This window comes from Aspergillus ochraceoroseus (genome assembly GCF_002846915.1).
Source record: "Aspergillus ochraceoroseus IBT 24754 chromosome Unknown P175scaffold_1, whole genome shotgun sequence".
NCBI classification, from domain to species: domain Eukaryota; kingdom Fungi; phylum Ascomycota; class Eurotiomycetes; order Eurotiales; family Aspergillaceae; genus Aspergillus; species Aspergillus ochraceoroseus.
This window is the reverse complement of record NW_024468476.1, coordinates 5,308,805-5,330,037: the sequence shown is the minus strand read 5'-3', so window position 1 is coordinate 5,330,037 and position 21,233 is coordinate 5,308,805. Positions and strand designations below refer to the sequence as shown.

At 40.2% G+C, this 21,233-nt stretch overlaps 5 protein-coding genes across 5 annotated transcripts; 1 reads left to right on the top strand and 4 right to left on the bottom strand.

The window, feature by feature from the left end:
- Position 1: 1 nt before the first annotated feature.
- P175DRAFT_0514159 (tRNA (uracil(54)-C(5))-methyltransferase) lies at positions 2-1,726 on the bottom strand (the record flags this gene model as incomplete). The annotated part of the gene is made up of 1 exon (XM_040898793.1): positions 2-1,726. The coding sequence occupies exon 1, from the start codon at positions 1,637-1,639 to the stop codon at positions 2-4; it is 1,638 nt and encodes a 545-aa protein (XP_040756831.1). The 5' UTR covers positions 1,640-1,726.
- A 233-nt stretch (positions 1,727-1,959) lies between these two features.
- P175DRAFT_0554671 (mitochondrial 37S ribosomal protein uS5m) lies at positions 1,960-3,583 on the top strand. The gene is made up of 2 exons (XM_040900573.1): positions 1,960-3,093; positions 3,163-3,583. The coding sequence occupies exons 1-2, from the start codon at positions 2,070-2,072 to the stop codon at positions 3,378-3,380; spliced, it is 1,242 nt and encodes a 413-aa protein (XP_040756830.1). The 5' UTR covers positions 1,960-2,069; the 3' UTR covers positions 3,381-3,583.
- Positions 3,584-3,736: 153 nt separating this feature from the next.
- On the bottom strand, positions 3,737-4,295 carry P175DRAFT_0472744 (DASH complex subunit DAD3 family protein; the record flags this gene model as incomplete). Its single annotated transcript, XM_040895142.1, has 2 exons — positions 4,079-4,295; positions 3,737-3,997 (listed from the first exon to the last, which is right to left on the bottom strand). Exons 1-2 carry the CDS (start codon positions 4,211-4,213, stop codon positions 3,737-3,739), a joined length of 396 nt encoding a protein of 131 aa, XP_040756829.1. The 5' UTR covers positions 4,214-4,295.
- Positions 4,296-4,785: 490 nt separating this feature from the next.
- On the bottom strand, positions 4,786-7,706 carry P175DRAFT_0472742 (putative serine/threonine protein kinase (Nrc-2)). Its single transcript, XM_040895141.1, has 5 exons — positions 6,414-7,706; positions 6,183-6,356; positions 6,001-6,126; positions 5,565-5,946; positions 4,786-5,497 (listed from the first exon to the last, which is right to left on the bottom strand). The coding sequence occupies exons 1-5, from the start codon at positions 7,303-7,305 to the stop codon at positions 5,152-5,154; spliced, it is 1,920 nt and encodes a 639-aa protein (XP_040756828.1). The 5' UTR covers positions 7,306-7,706; the 3' UTR covers positions 4,786-5,151.
- A 130-nt stretch (positions 7,707-7,836) lies between these two features.
- Positions 7,837-13,104, bottom strand: P175DRAFT_0452205 (uncharacterized protein; the record flags this gene model as incomplete). The annotated part of the gene is made up of 4 exons (XM_040894509.1): positions 7,837-8,663; positions 8,725-8,787; positions 8,857-10,694; positions 11,362-13,104. The coding sequence occupies 4 exons, from the start codon at positions 13,102-13,104 to the stop codon at positions 8,327-8,329; spliced, it is 3,981 nt and encodes a 1,326-aa protein (XP_040756827.1). The 3' UTR covers positions 7,837-8,326.
- Positions 13,105-21,233: the final 8,129 nt, after the last annotated feature.

Sequence of the window (21,233 nt, the reverse complement as noted above, 5' to 3'; positions counted from 1 at the left end):
TTCATGCCTCGGAGGCAGGATCTGGCGCGGGTACAGACACAGGCGCCTTGTTCAAAATAGCCACACCTTCAACATGACCGGTCTGCGGGAAGAAGTCAAATCCACGAATGCTCTCGATATCATAACGGACTCCGGTCTCCGCGTCGCCCTCTACCATGACTGCAACGTCCCGCGCTTGCGTATGCACGTTGCAGCTTACATATACTACGCGACGGGGCCCGAATGCTAGCAGCTGCCGGAGGAAGTCGTCGCTACATCCTTTCCTTGGTGGGTCGATCACGAGGAGTGTCTGGTCCGCAGGGTAGGGGACGTCCTTGAAGAGGACGGCGGCGTCGGCGGCCGCAAATCCGGTATTGGGGAGGGAGTTTGCGCGGGCGTTTTCGCGGGCCGAGACGATGGAGTCGCCGGCGACGTCGACGCCTAGACTGGATTTGAAGAGCGGCGAGAGGGTGATTGTGAAGAGGCCGGAGCCGGAATAGGCGTCGAGGAGGTATTTGATTGGCTTCGGGTGGGTGCTGTTGTTTGCGGGGAGGGCTTGTTGACGGATGTACTCGGTGAAGCCGGAGAGGATGGAGTTGTTGTTTTGGAAGAAGGCCCCGGCTTTGTTGGTGAAGATGTAATCATCGATATACTCGACGGAGGTGGCGTTCTGGTCCGTCACACACCGTTTCTCTTCCGTGTATTCGTCGTATTCGATGCGGATGAGGTCGCCGGAGTCCTGGCCTGGTTTGTTGTCGTATATGGGTGGAATGGGGGCGGAGGAGCTGCCGGTGGTCTCCTTTGGTATGCGCGCGGTGGATTCTCGCAGGAGAATTGTGGCACCCTTGGTGTACTTCTGGATATTTTCGGCAACCTTCTTCCTCTCACTCTTGAGGCCCTTGCGAACAATGTCGGTTCCGAGGGGGCAGTCTTCGATATCCAAATCCCGTCTTTGGTTCTTGAAGGTGAAGCCGATAGGAGGTACCTCGACAGGCCCCTCTCTGGGGCCCTTTTTTCTACTCCTTCCGCCTCCACCAGGGGCAGAAAAATGGGGCGTTAATTTGGTGCGGTATCCATACTGGAGAGGAGATGGGAATGTGTCGCCAATTGCGGGGATCAGCTCTGGGATGAGACCGGAGAAGTTGGAGTAGGCCTTCTCCACGATGCGCTTCTTATGCGCCAGCTGATCCCCGTACGACATCATTTGAAGCTGGCAGCCTGAGCACTTCCCAAAGTACTTGCACCCAATCATTTCATCTTTCCTTTGCGCACCGGGCTCAATGACCTTGACAAAGTCCGTGACGCTGTAGGACAACGCAGGAATGTGCCGCACGACTTTCACAAGGACCTTATCACCCGGGACGGTGAAGGGGACGACATAAACATGGTCTGCGTTCTCTGATAGCGCGAGTCCGTCACCTGTCGAGGATATCTCTGCAACAGTCACCTCGATTTCTGTAAAAGTCTCAGGAAGCGTGGGTTGCGGGGGAGAGGGGGCATCGGATAGTGGGCTGTCGGCTTCGGGCTTTTGCTTGCTCAAAAGCTTGTCAATGTCGGCCTGCAGAACTTCGTCGAATCCGCTGGTTTTCTCGTTTCGTTCAGCCCTGACCTTCTTGCGCCTCTTGGGGGCATTGTCAGGGTTTTTCGTAGGTGTCTGCATAATGCTCGACCAATGCGCCTCGCGAGCCAGGCGCTGCTGGGTTAGGATGGGACGCGAGACAAGAGGAGAACGAGACCACGATTGTAGAGACCGATAAATCGACGGCCGTAGAACAGTAAACATGTATGACAGACAGAAAAAAAAGAAAAGAGAAGAATCAATTCTGCGAGAGAAGTGTGTTGGAGAGAAAGAAAAGAAGACGACGAAGAAGACGAAGAAAAAGCAGGTCAGGTGCTAAAGGGGAGCGCGGATTGGCTGGAGTTGGCCCGCTGAGAATTTCTCTTGTTCTTCCGCCGTTCAAAAGTTGCAACTTAGCCAACCTTCAATTCCGCTCCGGCCTCCCTATTGACACCCCCTTCCTCTCGCTTTCCCCCTCCAGGTTCTGCTCTCGTCTGGCCTGTGAGGCTAGAGAGCTTAAATTCCGCCCATCATGAGTTTCGCCCGGCCTGTCAGGTGTCTGTTCTGCAGCTTTTCCCGAACGACCTCTGCAGCAGCTCCTCGCGTGGCTCGCCGTCAGTTCCATCTATCGGCCACACGATTCTCGGATCAGGACTCGAAATTTCCCAACGGCAATGGTTCCCCAAGCAAGACGCTCGAGCAAATCTCACGCGACATGAGGGCCGAGGATATCAAGCCGTACACAGAGGAAGAGAAAGCCCGGCTAAAGGAGCAGTATACCCCGGAGCAGATTGCCGCAATCGAAGCCGGAGAGGCCGCAATTGACGCCAAGGATATGGCAGAGCAGTTTGCTATCCGCCGGGACCCGATGAAGTTCAAGTACCTCGATGACTTTGCGACAATTGAGCCCGGAGTGGATAAGCACGTTCGCACCCCCGTGACCAACACCGACTACAACGCGAGCCTGAAGAGTGAGGAGGACTTTGTCGATGACTTTGCTCGGTTCTTCGCCCAGATGCCGGATAATGCTACCGCTGCGGACTGGGTGCGTTTTGTGGAGACGAACCGCGTGACACTGGGGAAGGAGGAGAATGAGTTGAATCCGCACAGCTCGCTCGTGCCTGATCTTTTCGGGCCTGGTGAGACTCTCTCCGGCGAGCAGAAGCCGGTCAAATATGTGGAGGATGATCAACCCAGGGGTCTGAAGAGTGAGGAGATGACCGAGGCCTTGAAGAGACTCATCAAGACTACGGGATACACGGTGGATGAGATCCGCGGCTTGAAATCTCGAGCGCTGGTATCGCACTCGGTCGTCAACCAGACCCGTCTTGGTAAAGTGCGCCGCACCTACTGTCTCTCCATTGCTGGTAATGGAAACGGTCTTTTGGGTATTGGAGAAGCCAAGTCCGAAGAAGCAGCGGATGCCGTCCTGCAGTCGAAATACCGTGCCATCCGAAACATGCAGCCCATCCCCCGATACGAGAACCGGACTATCTTTGGTGACGTCCAGGGCAAAGTCGGTGCTGTGGAGCTTAAATTAATGAGTCGTCCCCCAGGTAAGCTTTTCTTTCTTTCTTTCTTTTTTTTCAGTTCCTAGGCAGACAGAAACTAACAAATTCCTTTAGGCTTTGGTCTCCGGTGCCAGAGCTTGATCTTCGAGATGTGCCGCGCAGCCGGGATCCACGATCTGGCGGCTCGCGTCGACCGATCCAGAAACCCCATGAACACGGTCAAAGCCGCGTACGAAGCTCTCATGAGCCAACGCAACCCCGAGGACATCGCCCGCGCGCGGGGCAAGAAAATGGTCGATGTGCGCAAGGTCTACTACTCTGGACGAATTTAGTCGGTTGCTTTGCTTTGGTCTCCGCAAGCGCATAGAATAGACTGTACGAGTATGGCACATTGTCTGATTAGGGTTATCACACGGCTTTGCTATGCATTCATTACATTACGGGGTGTATATATTTTCTTTTTATTCTTTGATTTATCTCGGCCATGTATTTGTATTGTCATCATCATCATCAAATCAAATAATATCAGACCAATCCGTCTCCACAGCCCTGTAGACCGTAGTAGAACAAACGTATAAAAACAGGGTATACCATCATATCACCTACCTAGGTACCATATAAAAGACAAAGAAAAAAGAAACCCCCCCCCCCCAACCCAAAAACTCCAACCCAAACCCACCTGAATACATCAAAACTCATACCCCCCAAACCCACGCCCATCATTCTCCTCCCCCTGCTGCATCAGCACCTGTTCTTGCTGCTGCTGTTGTTCCTGTTGCAGCAGCTGCTCCTGCTCACTCTCATTGAAAATCTGCTGCTGCAAAACAATACTGTACACACTAGCCTTGAGCAACGTACACACGGTGGCAGTTTTCCGCTCGAGCAGCCGGAGTGCGTCGAGCGTCATCGAGGACGGGGAGGCCGCTAGATCTGCAAGTTTGCAGGATAGCTTTTTCTTCGGTATTAGTTGCCGTCGCCGTCGTCGTCATGGAGAGAGAGAAAAAAAAAAAAAAAAAAAAAAAAAACTCACTGTATTCACGTTCCCCAGTAGGCGGGTGTATTCGTCCAGCACTTCTTGTTCCAGATCGGAAACTAGTGGGTGGGATGTGCGGAGGAGGGGGTTTTCGGGTGGTGGTGTTGTTGGATCTAGGGTTGGGGAGTTCATTGTTTTAGATTCTTTCTTTCTTTCTTTCTTTCTTTCGTTCGTTTGTTCTTTCGTGATTGGGTCTAGGAGAGAGGTAGGGTAGTGGTGTTGTGGTTGTGGTTGTTTAATGGTGAAGTAGGTGATGATATTGTAACTTGAGACTTGTCGTGGAGTGTTTGTTATTATGTAAGATATCCGAACAGAAAACCATATAACTACACATAGTAGTTAACTATATATAACTAATTAATAAACTGCTATATTATTCAGGGCTCATCTGACCAGGAAGATCCTTAAATCCCAAGTTATACTATCTGAATGGCTACAATGCACAGTTCGAAGATAATAATCCATAGTTTACCTAGCTAGGTAGCTCCCAGGCGCCCATAAGCAAGTCGCGTATCGCACATCGCAAAGAACGACAATCTAGACTGATTAAACAGGATTCGCATCGTATACGCAAAAGCACCGCGGTGGTGCGCAAAAAATCTCTGGGAAAATGCACCGAAATCGCCCAACGCCGAGTTTGCTATAATGACAGTCGAGGCAAGGCGAAACAACGTTAAAGAACGGACGAAAAGGAGAAAGAGAAAGCCGAAGAACCACCTTGTCATCCCGTGGATGAACGAACAGAACCGAAAGGAACCCATGCAAAGGGGTCGAGGATCGATACATATCGATACCACCCGAAAAAAAAAAGAGGAAAAAAGAGGGAAAAAAAAAAACCCCCCAAATAAGGAACCAGCACATACGGGGACATAAATCCCCCTTTAAAACAATATTCTAAACGCCCCGGACTCCAGGTAATAGCTGAGAGGAAATTGTGAACTTTCCAAGTACAGATTCTGTTATGCATCATGGTCGTGAAATGGTCCTAGCAATACAGGGGCACGCTCGACGAGTTTCATCTATCACATAGAGAGAGGACGGGTTGGGCATCGGTATCGTAACGGATCGAGTTAAAAGTCACCATCGTGATGGAGGGTGACGCTGTTGAACTCTTCGAAGGGGTCCGCAATTTCGCCGTTGGGCGTGGCAAGGCCGGAATCCATAGGGACACCCTTCATCTTGGAGGAATTCTTCTCGCCAATATCGACGCTCGCGCTTTCTTTGACGTTGCGGAAGTTGATCGTTTCTGTTCCCCGACTTTGGTGAGGAATCATCGGGGGTTTCATGTGGCGGATAAGAGCCCATTGGGTTTGGCGGAAGAACGGATGAGTTTTAACATCCGACGCGCCAGCCCGAGCTCCGAGACGTTTCGTCTCGTCTTTGATCAGTAACTTGCGGATCAATGACTTGCACATGCTGGGGTGGACATTAGCCTCGGGAGCAACAACAGCAACAGCTACGGGTGCATCAAGGGAACACATACTTGGAGATTGGCTGTGCACCACCTTGTTCAGGAAATTGCACCTCATCACGAAGGATGTTTCCGAATGTGGCATTGCGATTTTTGCCCTTGAACGGGGTCGTTCCATACAGCATCTCGTAGATTAAAATTCCCAGCGTCCACCAGTCGACTGCGCTCGTATGCCCGCAGCCCTTGATCACTTCTGGGGCGATGTACTCTTCGGTGCCAACAAAGGAATTGGTTCTGAAATCCGCAATACACGATTTCGTATCAATGGTAGGCAGAGACGTCGTAGAGTTGCCGTTTCGCGCAAGAATCATTGTCGGTGCACCGCCGGGTCCCGATTGTTTGGAGAGATCGAAATCCGAAAGCATGATGTGTCCGGACTGGTGGAGGAGAATATCTGAGGAACCGGGGCGGTTAGGGGAGCGCTGATGCAGCTAAGGAAGATACATACTCTCTGGTTTCAAATCACGGTAAATAAATCCCATCAGGTGCAAGTACTCGAGAGCTGCAGTAACCTCTGCTGCATAAAACCGAGCGGCATCTTCGGAGATGCATTTACCCGGGCGAGTTTGAAGCGCTACATGCGCCAGTCAGCCATCATCGTGATTGCCGCATGCTTTCGACCGAACGTACCTCGAAAGAATTCACCCCCACTGCAATATTCCATGCACAAGTAGAGATAGTCTTCGGACTGGAAAGAATGATACAGTGTGACAATGAACGGATGGTTGCTTGTAGCCAAGATTTCCTGCTCGGCCAATGCCCTCTTGATCTTGTTGCGCTTGATCATTTCCTTCTTACTCAGAACTGCCGCGAAAGTTAGCCCGGATTTCTCTACCATTCCCCCATGAAACAGAGTCCCACCTTTCATAGCATATAAACGACTCGATTTCTTTTCTCGGACCAGATAAACCTTGCCCACATCACCCTTACCAATAAGCTTGATCTTATCAAAGCTAGCTGGTCCAACCTCCACATTGCGCACCTTGATTGAATTCGAGCTATACGTCCGACGGAAGCCAGCGCTCGCGGTGCGGATCTGGCCAGGGCTAGGGATCTTGCTACCGGGGCCCACCTGTGGCACCACCAGATTCTCTTCTTTGAGAGCGGTCGGGTCTACCAAGCTAATCTGAGAGCCAGTAGCCCCCGATTGCACCAGCGGTTCCTTGCCTAGCTCTGCAGTCTGGGGACGGTCCCCCGGCCCACCACGGTTGAATAATCCCTGAGCATTCGGGGCTGAGGCGACACGCCGAAGTTTCCGAGCCAGCTCTTCCTTATTGGCTGTGGTGGCCTGCTCCGCAGCCGAGACACCATCAACCTGCAACTCGGGGGTATCAGGAGGGGAGGAGGGCACGGAGCCCTCATTGCGATGTTGGAGTGAAGGTTGTCCCTGGTGGACAAAGTATGGGTTGGCGGTCGCGGTAGGCGAGATTCCCTCGTCTAACGGGTTTCCCTCGCTGGCGACCGTGGTTGAGCGATTGCGACCAATGATAGGCAGAAAGCGAGACTGCCTGAAGGCGGATTTGGACTCATTCTTCGAACCAAAGGCTGGACTACTATCCCGTTCGGAGGGGTTGTGGTGACTGGATTGGGATGAAGTGTTACCCGAGTTGTTGATGCGGAAAAAGTTCTTGATCTTGGTCGGGAAGTGGCTCGAATCGTTGGAATGCTTCTTGGTAGGCATGGACAGACCGGGGAGATTCTTATGTTTCTCGTTTGTCACAGGGGACTGGCTGGAAGCGAAAAGCTGCGTCATCCCGACCAGAGGGATCTTGAGGGAGGACGGAAATGACACCCCGGGGAGGACCGCGAGTCAGACAGATCCAAGTTTATCGAGGTTTAAAAGAAAAGAAAAGAAAAAAGGGGGGAGGGGGGGGGGAAGGTAAACGAATTCAGGGATTGGCCGAGGGAAGAAAGAGAGGCAACTATCAGTCAGGACTAGGTTAGACAAGGCGGGGGGGGGGAAGAAGAATAGAATAGGCGGCTGAGTTCGGGGGAGGTTGAGCGAGGCCCTACTCGGAATGCTAGAGGGTCATGAAGAAAGAACAACGCAGGATGAATGGATTGAACAGACAGGAAAGAAAGACACCGCAAGAAGAGAATAAAGAGTGGAAAGGAGATGATGATGGATGATGAAAGGATGGGAGAGAGAAGGAATTAAAGTGAAGGGGGAGAGATGGAGATGGAAGAAGCAGAGATTCTTCTATGTGGCTGAGTCAGGAATTCACCATCCCAATTATGAATTTCATTTCATTTCATTTCATTTCCTTTCCCTCAGAACTGGATTCAAATAAATAATTATATTTGACATGGATTTCTTTAATCATCCGTACCTATCACCAGCACTTCATACATCACCAACAGTAAATGGCTAGAAATCATTAACAGGGGCATCCATTCAATCTCAGTCAAGAATTTTTATATCCCTGGATGGCCGGTCGAGACCCTCATCGCCTCTTCAACTCCAACCCCGAGGAATGAAAAATAAAATACAATACAATAAAATTAATTCAATAATAATTCAATAAATACATAAATAAATCCTGCCCAGGAGTGATTCCATTCATGTCACCTCAAACCAACAACTTCTTCCACTCCGAGGAGAAGTAAGTAACGTAACCATGAAACCAATATCAGCTACACAAACAACTGTCAGCCATTGTAAACCTCCCTCCAACTACATGATTGGGAACATAATTATGCAAATAAACTCAACCATCCATCATCCAGCTTACTCCTGCCAGGCACTAGGTATGCTCGGCCACGTGGAATCCTGGCTAGACAATTTCAAAGCCATCAATGGTCGCTCCGGCGCCATCAAAGGGAGGGAGGAACGCATGCGCGTTAACGTTTTGAGAAACTGCTGGCGCCGCCGTTTTCTGGAGAATCGGGCTCCGGTTCTTGTTGAAGTATTGCCCTAGAAGCGGAGAAAAGGGGGATTTGCTGCTGCTTTGCCATATCGATTGTCGAATAGAGTCAGCTGGGAAGGTGCTGGTGGCCGAACTAGACTCGACCGGAGCACTGGGGAGAGTCATGCTTTGGATACCGTCAATCACGCTAGACATGCACAATTCGGTTGGCACGGTGAGATACTGCGAGGGATTCCTAGTCGAGCTAAAACAACCGTTCGTGAGCTCTTCATATGTCCCCCGGTCTCTTTTGAATTACTCCTTACCTTTCCCGGGTTTTTTCTTGCGGATCTCTGCAGTTCTTCAACTCGCGGTCGAGCCACCATTTCCTGCCCACAGCAGTCAGCATTCCTCCTGATACGCACTGTGATAATATGAATCCTTCACTCGTGACTTACTCTTCCTCATGAGTCGTGGTCCAGGAATCTGCCTTCGATCGAAAAGATGACGAACACATGCTACTGTCTTCTAGGCTTGAACGAAGAAGACCCTTTTGACGATATCGTTGAGAGTTCTCGGGGTAGTCATCCGATCGCCAAACTCTTCTAGAATGTCGAACTGGTTGGATATATTTTACAGTAGTCTTGGGTTCATCCTCGGCCTGCTGGCATACTTCTATTGTCGCGCCGCTAACCTTCGCTGATGGCTTCGATGGTGATCGAAGTGACATTTTGCGTTCTTCGTTTAACCTCCTTGCAAGGCTTTTGGAAGCTCCTGAAAGTGCATTAAGAAGCCCCTCGATTGGCTTTCCTTGTCTCTCATTTTCCTCGATTTTACGATACAGACTGTGAAAATCTGGGGAGAGCTGGGAAGGTGAGGTTCGATTGCTACCCACCGCTCTGTCGCAGTTTTCGGTTTTGCGCCCTTTCGAGGGGGTAATTGCACGGGATCCCAGCACCCCATCAATTGTCTTCTGGCCTATTGGAAGGCTCGGCTCCTGGAATGTATTGTATGGAACTGGTGGCAGGTTTCCAGCCCAGGGAGAACTTGGGTTGTCCGCAGTCTGCCAGGGAACATTTGTAAAACCTGGTTCACTTATAGGGAAAGGTTGTTGAACAGTGGTTGCAGGCATCGAATATGCTAGACCCTCAGGGGTTGACCCTGGACATGCAAAACTGGGTCCCTGGAGAAATTGGCCATTAATGGAGCTGTTAGTTACGCAGATTGCAGGTGGGACTGGAAGAGAGGTGGACCCTTTCTGCATTTCAGCTGCGTTCATCTGGGATTTCCCGAAGAGCATCTGCAAGTGTTCTTTGTATAGTCTCACCGTGTCTAGTTCGCGTACCAAGCTCTTTCGCACCTCAACAAGCGCCTTCTTTCTTTCTGGATCTATGTTCCAACTATGTAACGCAGTGAATCTGTCAATGTGCGACAGTTGTGCAGAAAGCAGTTCATGCTGTCTTTGGGCATCATCCGATGACTTCTGATAGATTGCGTCCTGGAAATGAGGAGGGAGGAACTGTTGATTGAATGAAGGCATTTGAGCGCCGGCAGCCTGCGGCCACTGGGGTCCAATGTTTGGTGGGTACGGCCCAAATACCTGAGGAGTCCCACTTACACTATTGCAGTTCGGGAGGCCCGGTAACGTTGTGGGGTTTGGTTGGGGCTGAAATACAGGTGGCATTGGTGGTACGGTAGGAGCTTGCGTGGGTACTCCTTGAAAGGAATTTGCAACTTGCGTATCACCAAGCCCGTACGCCATGTAGTCAGCAAGTACTGGGAATTGATGATCCATAGATTGCTGGTCAGTTTGGGGATGTGTCTGGCTACTAACCCATGATGGAGCGCTGGCGTTTAGGAAGCTCGTAGAGCTGTTTAAGATTGGGTAAAGGTTGGATTCACCTGCAGCTACTGAAAAAGGTTGATCAAAGCCACCGTCAAAAACTGACATACTCCCAGGATTTGGGAACATTTCAGCCGGTAGCGACGCTATTCTGGGCCTGTTTCTGGAGTCGTTGTTAATTTCTTGCCGTAGCGTTGGACTTTGGGCAAGGTATTGATATTCGGGCTTCGATACCGGGTTTGCTGCGGTACCCTTGGAGGTATTTCCGCTATCCTGACTGAGAGGCAAAGTCCATTTGGGAGGAGAGTCGGATGGATCCATTGGTACAATCCGACCACCGGCAGTGACGCGCTGATGTTTGGGGGATGTATGGTTTTTGACGAATCTAACAAAGCCAGGGTCAAATTGAGTATTGACAGTCAACGGAGGAGGATGCCGTGGATTGGAGGAGGGCTGCATGTTCGATTCCAATGTAATAGTGCTCCCCACGCTTTGACGTGACAATCCTGACGCGTTTCTTCGGTTGGCTGATTGTTCAGACAGCACGCCCGGAGTAGGTTTGTGGGGACGGAGAAGGTTGTCTTAAAAGATTATACATTAGTAGAATGAATCCCAATGATGAAACTTAATAACCACGTACTGCCGTAGGCTTGATTGCTGAATTTGCTGAATTCGATGTGGCCATTTTGGCTCAAAGCCATGAGGGTTTGGACATCGTACTTGACCATGTTGGCTGGGATCAAGTGAATGGATAACAACGAGGGTTTTTGATAATTGAACAAAAAGAATGAGATATTTGTTGGGATGTTTCAAAAATTACGTAGCCTTGATGAAGTAGTAGGGAGGTGGGAAAAGATGGGAAGAAGGAAGATTCAGAGACTGAGAGTGTCGAGGTGTTGGGGAGCCAAACTGCACCGAGAAACAGGAAAGAGCACACCTTGAGTGTTGCGAGTTAATTATGCCCTTGTGGACTTGAAGAAGGGAAGGCAGAGAGAGCCCTCCTGAGAGAGAAAAAAAAAGGTGAATTTCATGATATGAAGAAAATAAAGAAAGCTTTGAAAACCTCCCGACTTTTATTGGAGCTGCTAGCAACTGCTTCTATACATACTGCATCTTAGACATGTTCTCTGGCTGCAACTGGCTGCATTGTGCTATGGAGTCGCCATTCCTCTTCGATTTCATCTGCAAAAGGTGATCCAATATCCTGCTCTTCGGGTTGTGTATTATTCTGACTTCCTTTCTGACCGGTCATTTCCCAGCTTCCATGTCGTTCATGCCCTCTTGCGTTGATCCCAAACCCAGCGTTAGGAGGATCTGAAGTATCTGCTTGTTTGACATCGTCCCCCCACCTCGGGTTCTTGAAACTCACGTCTTCGTCGCTTGCCATCTTCCGATCTCCTTTGAATCCCCCAAGACTAGACCTACGCAGCGCGTTTGTGCGCCAACTGTAGACCAAGAAGCCGATGATTCCGATGAGGGAGAGCACGACGATGGTAACCACTGCGCCAATGACGCCCCCAACCGCAGGGCTGATCCCACTGCTTCCCTTGTATCCCTTGTTCTGATCTGTATCGAGGACACCAGAGCAAAACATGGCGGATGAATTGCATTTGAGGCACCAGGCTTGAGCGGATGTGAGCGAGAGGTTTTGCATCTCAGCTTGGAATTCAGCGTAGGGGATTGCAGTCTTGCTGGGACTATACCCAAAGGGCGAATATGTCCGAAAACCAGCACCAGTCCCATTGCGGAGGAGAAATCGAACGTAAAGCTGGGAGGGGTCGGGGTATGTTGGGTAAGTTTCACTCTCCAGGCTGAATAGCTCCAAAATAATCGATGCACCCTCATTGGGGAGAGAATAAAAGTTAGGATTTTGCTTATTCGCAAGTTTCAGGAGAGATGTGAGGGCAACTGCGGGCTCATAGCTTCCGAATAAAAGGGTCATTTTGCCATTTACACCCTGAGTTTGTACGTTTATCTGGAATGAGTCCAGAATACTGGATATCAAGCCCTGGCCTGCAATCGTGCTGACATCGCTGCTCATGCCGTTGTCGGAAGCGGATGCGTTTCCGTTGGTTGCGAAAACATACTTGCCTGCATACCACCGCGCGAGCTTCACGTCGTCTGGACTTAGGTTCTGTAGTAAGGACTCATTATGAATCGCTTGGTAATCGAGGTAATGGGAGATAATGGTCGCGTTGCCGTAATTGGCAGAGGCAACGTCAAATTCTCCGGACAAAGCTAGAGTATAGAGGCGGTTATAGAACGCTGCTGACTCCTCATAGGTCTGCCAGAATTCCTTGCTACCGATGTATTCAACGATTGAGAAAGCATGCGCGGGGCAGAGCGCTTGACCAGCTATAGCGATAGATTGGGGGTCTTCGAGACCAAAGGTCATGATCTGAGGGTACTGATAACCACCCAGCGGAGACGAAGCCGTCGAGCCATTCGCCAATTTAAAGTTGAGATTAAGGACAGTATCATTGAACGATTGATCCAGCGGCGGATAGAGACCTTGCATAAATGCCTGAGCCGAAGCGATAATGGCTGCGTCTGATGTGGAAGCTATCTGAAGGTCGTCGTTCTCTAGTAGATAGGGAGACAGACTCTCAATTCGAGTACTGGGCATGCTGCTGTCGGCATGCAAGGCAACATATCGGTCTCGGAAGGCGGACCCAGCAGCATGCAATTGGTTTGCGCCGTACGGGGTCAAGGAATTCGCACGGGAGATCACCTTTGGAATGCTGTCTCCCAGGAGAGTGTAGGCGAAGACTGCCCAGACTTGGGCTGTCTGATCCTCTGCCGAAGCGGGAGAGATCCGCAGGGCTAGGCTCACTAGAGCAAGGGAAAGATGACGGTTCAACATGTTGAATAACTACTCGAATCTCTTGATCATCTTGCTTGGCCTGACCAGGGACAGGGAGGTAAAATAGGCCTACGGAGTTGCAGTGAAGCGGCTGCAACTGTGGTTGAGTTTCGCAGAAAAGTCGCGAAGTGACGGCATGATCTAGTAAACTGCAACCATTTAGTTTAATTTGAAATTCAGTTCCCTCAACATCTTTTGTGGGATTGTGGTGGTGGTGGGCAATGGATCCGTCAGTTGACTAGTATGTATGTTGTAGTTATACCTCCTGGTCTCCTAAAATCCAGGTCAACCCATGTATCCACCAGACTCAAAATGCTATTAGATCTTCAATTATTTATGATTCCACGTACAGAAATGACCTCTGATTTTACTTTGTCCAGAGGATAATGAAGCGCCGACGGTAGCGGTTCAATGACGCGCATAGACTTAAGGTTGCATTGCGGATCGCATTCTCCGGAATTGATGAAGGTCGTCAAACTATGACGGTAGAAAGTTGACCGAAATGAATTCAATTTGGGTCTAACTAGGAGATAGAGAGATGCTTGGAGGAAGCATGGAGATCTAGAAGGAAACAGTGGCCTTAAATACCTAGAGTAGTTACGTGTTGCTATCTTCTTCTTTATGGTGATGCTGCTTTATGGTGGTGCTGGTTGTATTTACTAAGTGTAGCACTCTAACACACCCCCCTTAGTAACATGTCTATTATATAAAGCTATTTAGAGTCTATCTCTAACCTGCCAAAACCTAATCTCTTGATAAATTCATCAAATTTTGTAGTTAGTAATATCTTAGTTAGCCTGTTAGTGATATTGTCCTCTCTACTAACTATTTATAGCTAAATTCTACCATTTTTGATTGCCTCTTTAATAAAGAAGTAGCGAATATCTATCTAGTAAAGTATAGATATATAATTTAGCTTTTTTACTAAAGTAATAGTATTAGTAGAATTAGTATATAAAAGTATAGTACCTTTTATAGACTTTTCTAATCTAATAGCTATATATAACTTTTATAATTATATAGCTAGCTTTATTACTATATCTTATATAATAAATTTAGTAATAATTAAACTTAGAATAACTAGTAATTACTTTATTAATCTTTATATAATTAGTACTCTAAATATAAAAAATATAAAGCTTTTTATTAACTTCTTATCTTTATAATCTATATAGGAGGTATTAATATATATATATAATAGATTATCTAAATAGCTTAAGATTATTATATAGTCTAAAATCTTCTTTAAATATTAGAAAACTTGTTTAATTATATTATAATTTAACTTACTAGGATTATAATTTCTTTATAGTAGTTATATTATTATATATTAAATATCTAGTTAGGTCTAAATAATAATCTAATTTAATAATCTAGTTAATTCCTAATAATAAGCAATATCTTTATTAGTAAAGGTATATATAGTATCTAGAATAATACTACTAGTATCTAGTATCTCTCTAGTTAATTTCTATTCTAGAGTTATTAGTATATAATATAGCCAAAGACTATAGAAATTCTATTTATAGAGCATCTTTTAGATATATATATATTAGGATATTAATATTAGATTACTAAGTAATCTATAAATATTATATTTTAAGAACTATATAGGTTTATCTAGTTACTTTAATTTAAAATATTTTTCTAGCTTATTTATAAATTATTAAATATTTACTTTATTAGGGCTAGTAACTATTATATTATTAATATAGATAATAAGTATTAATTACTAGTCTAGATTATGGTAGAAATATAGGTCTTTATTAATTACTTTTATATTAATTTTTACTAGAATATTATGGAATTCCTTATACTAAAAAAATACTAATTATTATAATCTATATAGGGCTTAGAGTAGTAGATATATTATATTATCTTATTTATTAAAACTAGTTAATTAATATATATAGATCTTTTAATTCTTAATTATTATATTAAGATAGGTAGTTACTATGTTAAATTATGCCTATTTTAAATTAAAATAAGTAACTATACTTAAAAATAGCTTTATTAAAATATTTACTACTACTAGGGAGTAGATTTAGTTAAAATTTATACTTAATTTTTAAAAGTTTCTATATATAATCTATCTTATATAAAATTATAATATATTATTATTTATATCTAACTTTAAGTTATATATTTATTTTCCTAGTAAGATCTTTATATTCTTTAGTAATAATATAAATTTATAAGTCTAAATAGCTTTAAGCTTGCTAATTTAATTTTATATTATTTATATCTAGTAATCCTTTTATAGTAACTTTATTACTTAAATATAAATTTATAAGATTCTAACTTTATAAATCTTTATAGATTTAATCTCTAGTATAAAATTACTAGAATCTAGTAATATTATAATAATTATATTAGGTAATTTTTCTAGCTTTAAATAAGATTCTAGTAAATAAGGTATTTCTAGAAATATTTTTAGAGGTAATATAGATTAAGATTAAGATTATTATTCTTATTTTATCTTCTCTTCCTATAGTTACTTTACCTGCTTATCTTTAAAGTAAATACTTTAGTATTAACCCTTTATAAATCTTGAAGATCTTTATAAAGTAGTAATACTTTTACTAGTATCTTTATTAACAGGATTCTATATCTTTACCTAGTTGATTATTTCTACTTTCCTAATATTAAATTTAACTTACTTTCTAGTCTTTAAATACTTCTTTTTTAATATATCTAGAGTTATTAGAGTATAATTATCTTTAAAAGATTCTAAAACTAGTAAGATCTCTCTATATTAGGTAAATAACTCTAGAAGTCTTTATATTAGTTATAATACTAGTATCCTTTTAAAAATAGATTAACTAGTATATAAATTATTTATAATAAAATAATTAATTATCTCTTTATATCTACTCTACCTAAATTATTCCTCTATACTAGATCTTACTATCTTCTTTATATCCTTACTAATTACTTGATTATTTTACTTAATAATAGTTTTAGAAATAGCCCTGGAGGCCTGTATCTGCTCTAGTATGATAAGCTTAGTAATTTTAGAGATAGCCCTAGAGGCAGCCCTAGAGGCAGGTAGCTGCTTGAGTATAATGAGTTCAATACCTGCCTCTAGGTTAGATAGGGTGGTTTTAGTGATAGCCCTAGAGGCAGGTAGGCATAGATATATTAAATCAGTACCTGCCTCTAGGTTAGATAGGCTTAGTTTAGATAGGGCTAGATTAGGTATTAATATTTAAATTCTCCCTATAATAACTTTGTTATTAATTACTAATAATAAGATTTAGAGAATAGTATTATTTTAAGATACTTTATTATAGATTATTCTTTTCTTTTTAGTATTAATAGGTATAGTTGCTCTAGATAGACTATTATTATTTGGTTTTAGTCTATTAGAAAGTTATGATTATATTCTATCTATTTTATTAATATTACTTTTATTAAATATTATATCCCTTAACTAAATTATCTTCCCTATATCTAGATACTATACTTTATAGATATAATCTCTATTATATCTAACTAGTTAACTAATTTTTGCTCTAGGTAATATTTTTATACTTTTAATCCTATCCTTATATAGGATATTTATAAATACCTTATATCCCTATATATAAATATATTATAGATTAATATCTCTAATTAAGATATTTAATTCTTTATAAAAAAGTTATATAAGTAGCTTTCCTTTATTATTATCTTCCTTAACTAATCTATTTAAAATATAGACTGCTATATCCATACTATATAGCTATATAATTAGCTCTATTTTTACTTATATATATATTATATAGGCAGTCTGGATTATATAGCTACCAAACTATTTAATAGTGCTGTTTTCCTTGGGGGTTTGTAGTAGTATTAGTTCATATATAGTACCAAAATCCTTACTCTATCTAGCATACTTATTAAATTTAGGAGTAGAGTTAAATCTAATCTTTCTAATATAAATACTAGTTATATTTAACTAACTATTATATATTTTCTTTAATACCTTTAAAAATTTACTTTTTGCCTTTAAATATTGTGCAAAAAGATATCTAGAATAATTATCTAGAACTAGTAGGATATACCTAATACTATCTCTTCTAATTAATTTAATTTCTTAGAAATCCATATATATAAATTATAATAATTTTATTATATATAATTATAGTTTTCAGGATATCTTTTTCTTTAATTTTAATAATTAATATACTTTATAGTATAGTTTAATATTCTAATTAGTAGTAAGCAAGTTATTAGTAGCTAAGTTATTACTTTTATTATAAAGTATTATCTTATTATACTTTAATTATTTAATAAATAGATAATCTAATTATTAATATAATAAGTCTATTAGTATAGTGGGCATGATTACTACCTTATTTAGAACTAAAAATAAAATATTATTATCTAAGATAGTATATCTAATTACCTTATTTATTACTATCTTATAAATATATTAATTTTTTAAGTTAAAATAGATTCCTAATTCTACCTTTATTCTTTCTACTAGTATTAGATTATATAATATATTTAGATTCTAAAAATATTCTATTTAGTATGATATTAAAGTACTATTATCTAATTTAAATTAAATTATTATTTTTCTATAATCTTGGGGATATACTACCTTACTATTAGAAGTAATAAAATCATAATTCTTAAAGCTATTTAAATCTTTAACTAGGTTATTAAAGAGATTATGATTATTATATATTATATAGCCTGCTCTGGAGTTACATAGCTACCTATTTCTAAAGATAATTAATATTAAAGTTATTAGTATATTAACTCTAGATAGCATGAAATTATTAGTATCTAGAATAGTATTAGCTTATATAGCTAGGGTAATAGCTTAATTTTAGGTTAAATTATTTCTATTCTTTAACTTATATAGCTTAAAGTACTAAAGTATTAAAGTTAGTCTCTATCTTTCCTTCTACTTATTAATTACTAAATATAGGTAGTCCTTAGTATTATATTTTTTCTTCTTATAAAATAAATATAGTATTCCAGGTTTCCTTAATTACTTTAACCAATAATTAATATAGCCTATAACTATTATATTTTATAGTAGTATATATTTCTATTATTACTACTACCTTCTTCTATTTATTAGTTAAGAACTTAATATATTCATGGCAGGTATAGTAGTATTAGATATAATATTTAATAATAGATTCTCCTAAACTTTATCCTTTACTATATTATATATAGCATAAAAATACTTCTATATTATTATTTTAATAAGATTATTACCTAGATTATTTAAGATTAAATTTATAAAGCTTATATTATTTCTTTTAAGCTCCTAAAGTATTATAGTAACTACTTAATAAAATATAATAACTATTTTTAATTTATTAAAAGTATTTATCTTCTAGATAAAGTCTAATATAAACTTATTAATAATTATATAATTTTTATACTTAATCTTAATAACTTCTTTCTATATCTAGTATACATATCTTTAATTATTATTAATAATTATTTTTTATAACTTCTATATAAAATTATCTATAAAGATATATAGAGTAGTATTTATTAGTAATTCCTCTACTAGTGTCATGGTATAGCCGTGTACCTATCTGGTTAGATTCTGCCCTAACTATCTGCCTCTATTCCTGTATTTAAGCCATGTTGCCCCTAATCCTGTTGTAGCTCTTCAAGCTATATCCTTATCCTAACCTAACCCCTATCTATTATACCTATATGCAGGTAGCCTGAATATATATCTTATTATTAATTATATCTATTATCTACCTGCCCTCCATAATATTATATAGCTCCTATTCTAGGTATGATTACTACTAGTATATTAAAATAACCCAAACTACTCCTAATTATAGATTTAATTAAGGAATTTATAAGTTATATTATAAATAATCCTACTACCTAGATTATTTACTTTAGGTCTTATAATAGATATACTAATTTCCTGGAGAAGGAGATTCATGCCCTCTAAAATTAAGTTAATAAAGCTAGCCTAGAGCTAGCTAAGAAGAAAGGAGTAGTATTATACTAGAAGGAAGAATTAGAAATTATTTAATAGAAGTTAATTAAATCTAAGTATATATTTACTATACTATAGATTATTACTACCTTTATTATACTTACTCTTACTACTATTCTTATCCCTACTAAACATGCCTCTCTTACTAAAGCTATAGTAGCTAATATAATAGAAGTATCTATACTTATTTCTACTAGCCTTCTTTCTAGTACCTATCTTAGTAAGAAACTCCCTAACTTATAAGAATTTAATAATACTTATTCTAATCTCTACTACTTTATATAATAGATCTATAGTAAAATAGATATTAACCTAGATTATTTCCTAGCTATTAAGGCTTAATTAACCTATATAATAAGATGCCTAACTAGAAAGGCTTATAAACTAATCTTACTTAAGATAAGACTTAGTATTCCTTAGTTCCTAGACTATCCTAATTTATTTAATTATCTAGAAATAGTATTTAGAGACCCTAATTAAATTTAAAATATTTAGAACTACCTTTATAATTAGAAATAGAGAAACTTAGATTTTAATACTTATTTTATAGAGTTTTATTACCTTACTTTAGAAAGAAAAATACTTAATAACTTTTTAATATTCTTCCTAATTTAAAATATTTTAATTAAATTTTAAAATATATTACTTTATAATCCTATCTTATTCTAAAATTTCTAAGAATATATTAACTACCTCTAGTTACTAGAAAACTATTACTACTAATACTAGCTATAAGTATCCTATTCTTATCTAATATCTAATTCCTACTATCCTAGCCTAGTAGTACTAAGAAATTTCCCTAGTTCTATCCTATCTAGTTACCCTATTACACCCCCTATACCTAAAAGAGATTTAGATATTATAAATCTATCTTATACCTACCATATATTATACTTTCTTAAAAGAAAATAATATAAGTATAAGAAATATTTTTACTATAAAAATAAAATATACTATATAAAGGACTATTCCTTACCTAACTAATACCTTATATAAATCTAGAAGTAGATAAATATACTAGTATACCTTTCTAGCCTAACTCTTACTATAGTATTACCTGCTCCCTATACTATAGCTTAGAATAATTCCTTTACTACTCTAGAGAAACCTAACTAACTATACTTATCTAATACCCTATCTAACTTAGAAAATAGAGTCTGCCTAGTTATAGTTACTACCTGGTACTAGAACATGTATAGAAGCCCCTGCTACTAGATATACTATTTTACCTATCTTATATTATTATTAAACTAACTAACTCCTCTAATCCCTATTACATGCATGCCAACCTTATAGTATAGTAGGTATAACTATACTAAAAAAACCTAAAAATACTAATTTATATTATAACTAATTCTAGAGTTAAAGAAGTTAGCTTTATAAATTATTAATAAATAAAAATATATAGACTAAAGACTATTCTACTCCCCTATTTAATATCCTTATCTAGCTTCTATAGCAAGAAAGTAGAAGAAGGTATAGTAACTTATTATATAAAGGCTAACCTATTATTAAATAATTACTATAGCTAGAAATCTATCTTTTATATTATCTATCTCTCCTATTACTTAATTATCTTAGAATTAGCCTAGCTTATTATATATAACCTAAAGATATATTTCTCTAATTAAATAACTATATTTAATAGCTAATATTACTATAAATACTATAATATATCTCTTAAGCTTATAAGAATAAGAGCCCTAATAGATATTTTCTAAAAAGATTAATCTAAATAACTAAATTAATAAAAAGAATTACTAGAGTTAAAACCCCTTATACTTATAGAAATATACTAAATATTACTAAGAGTACTAGCTATATATACCTACTATCTAGTATAGAAACTATATTAAATCTTATTAGATAAAGTTAATAAAAAATTAAAGTATAAAGATACTAGTCTTAAATTATTATCTATATTTTTTCTAGAATTATAAGATTTCTAAGATATATTTAATCCTTAAGAAGTAAAGAAGCTACTACTTGTCACGGCGACCACGTGACATGCAACCACATGCCAAACCACATGCCGAACCACATACCCAGTAACTGAGGGTAATCAGGAGAACAGCAACATTCAAGTTGCCTGCGCCGCGCTAGTAACTTGACTAGGTAATATAAATAGTAATATAATAACCCCTAAAGTACTAAGAGA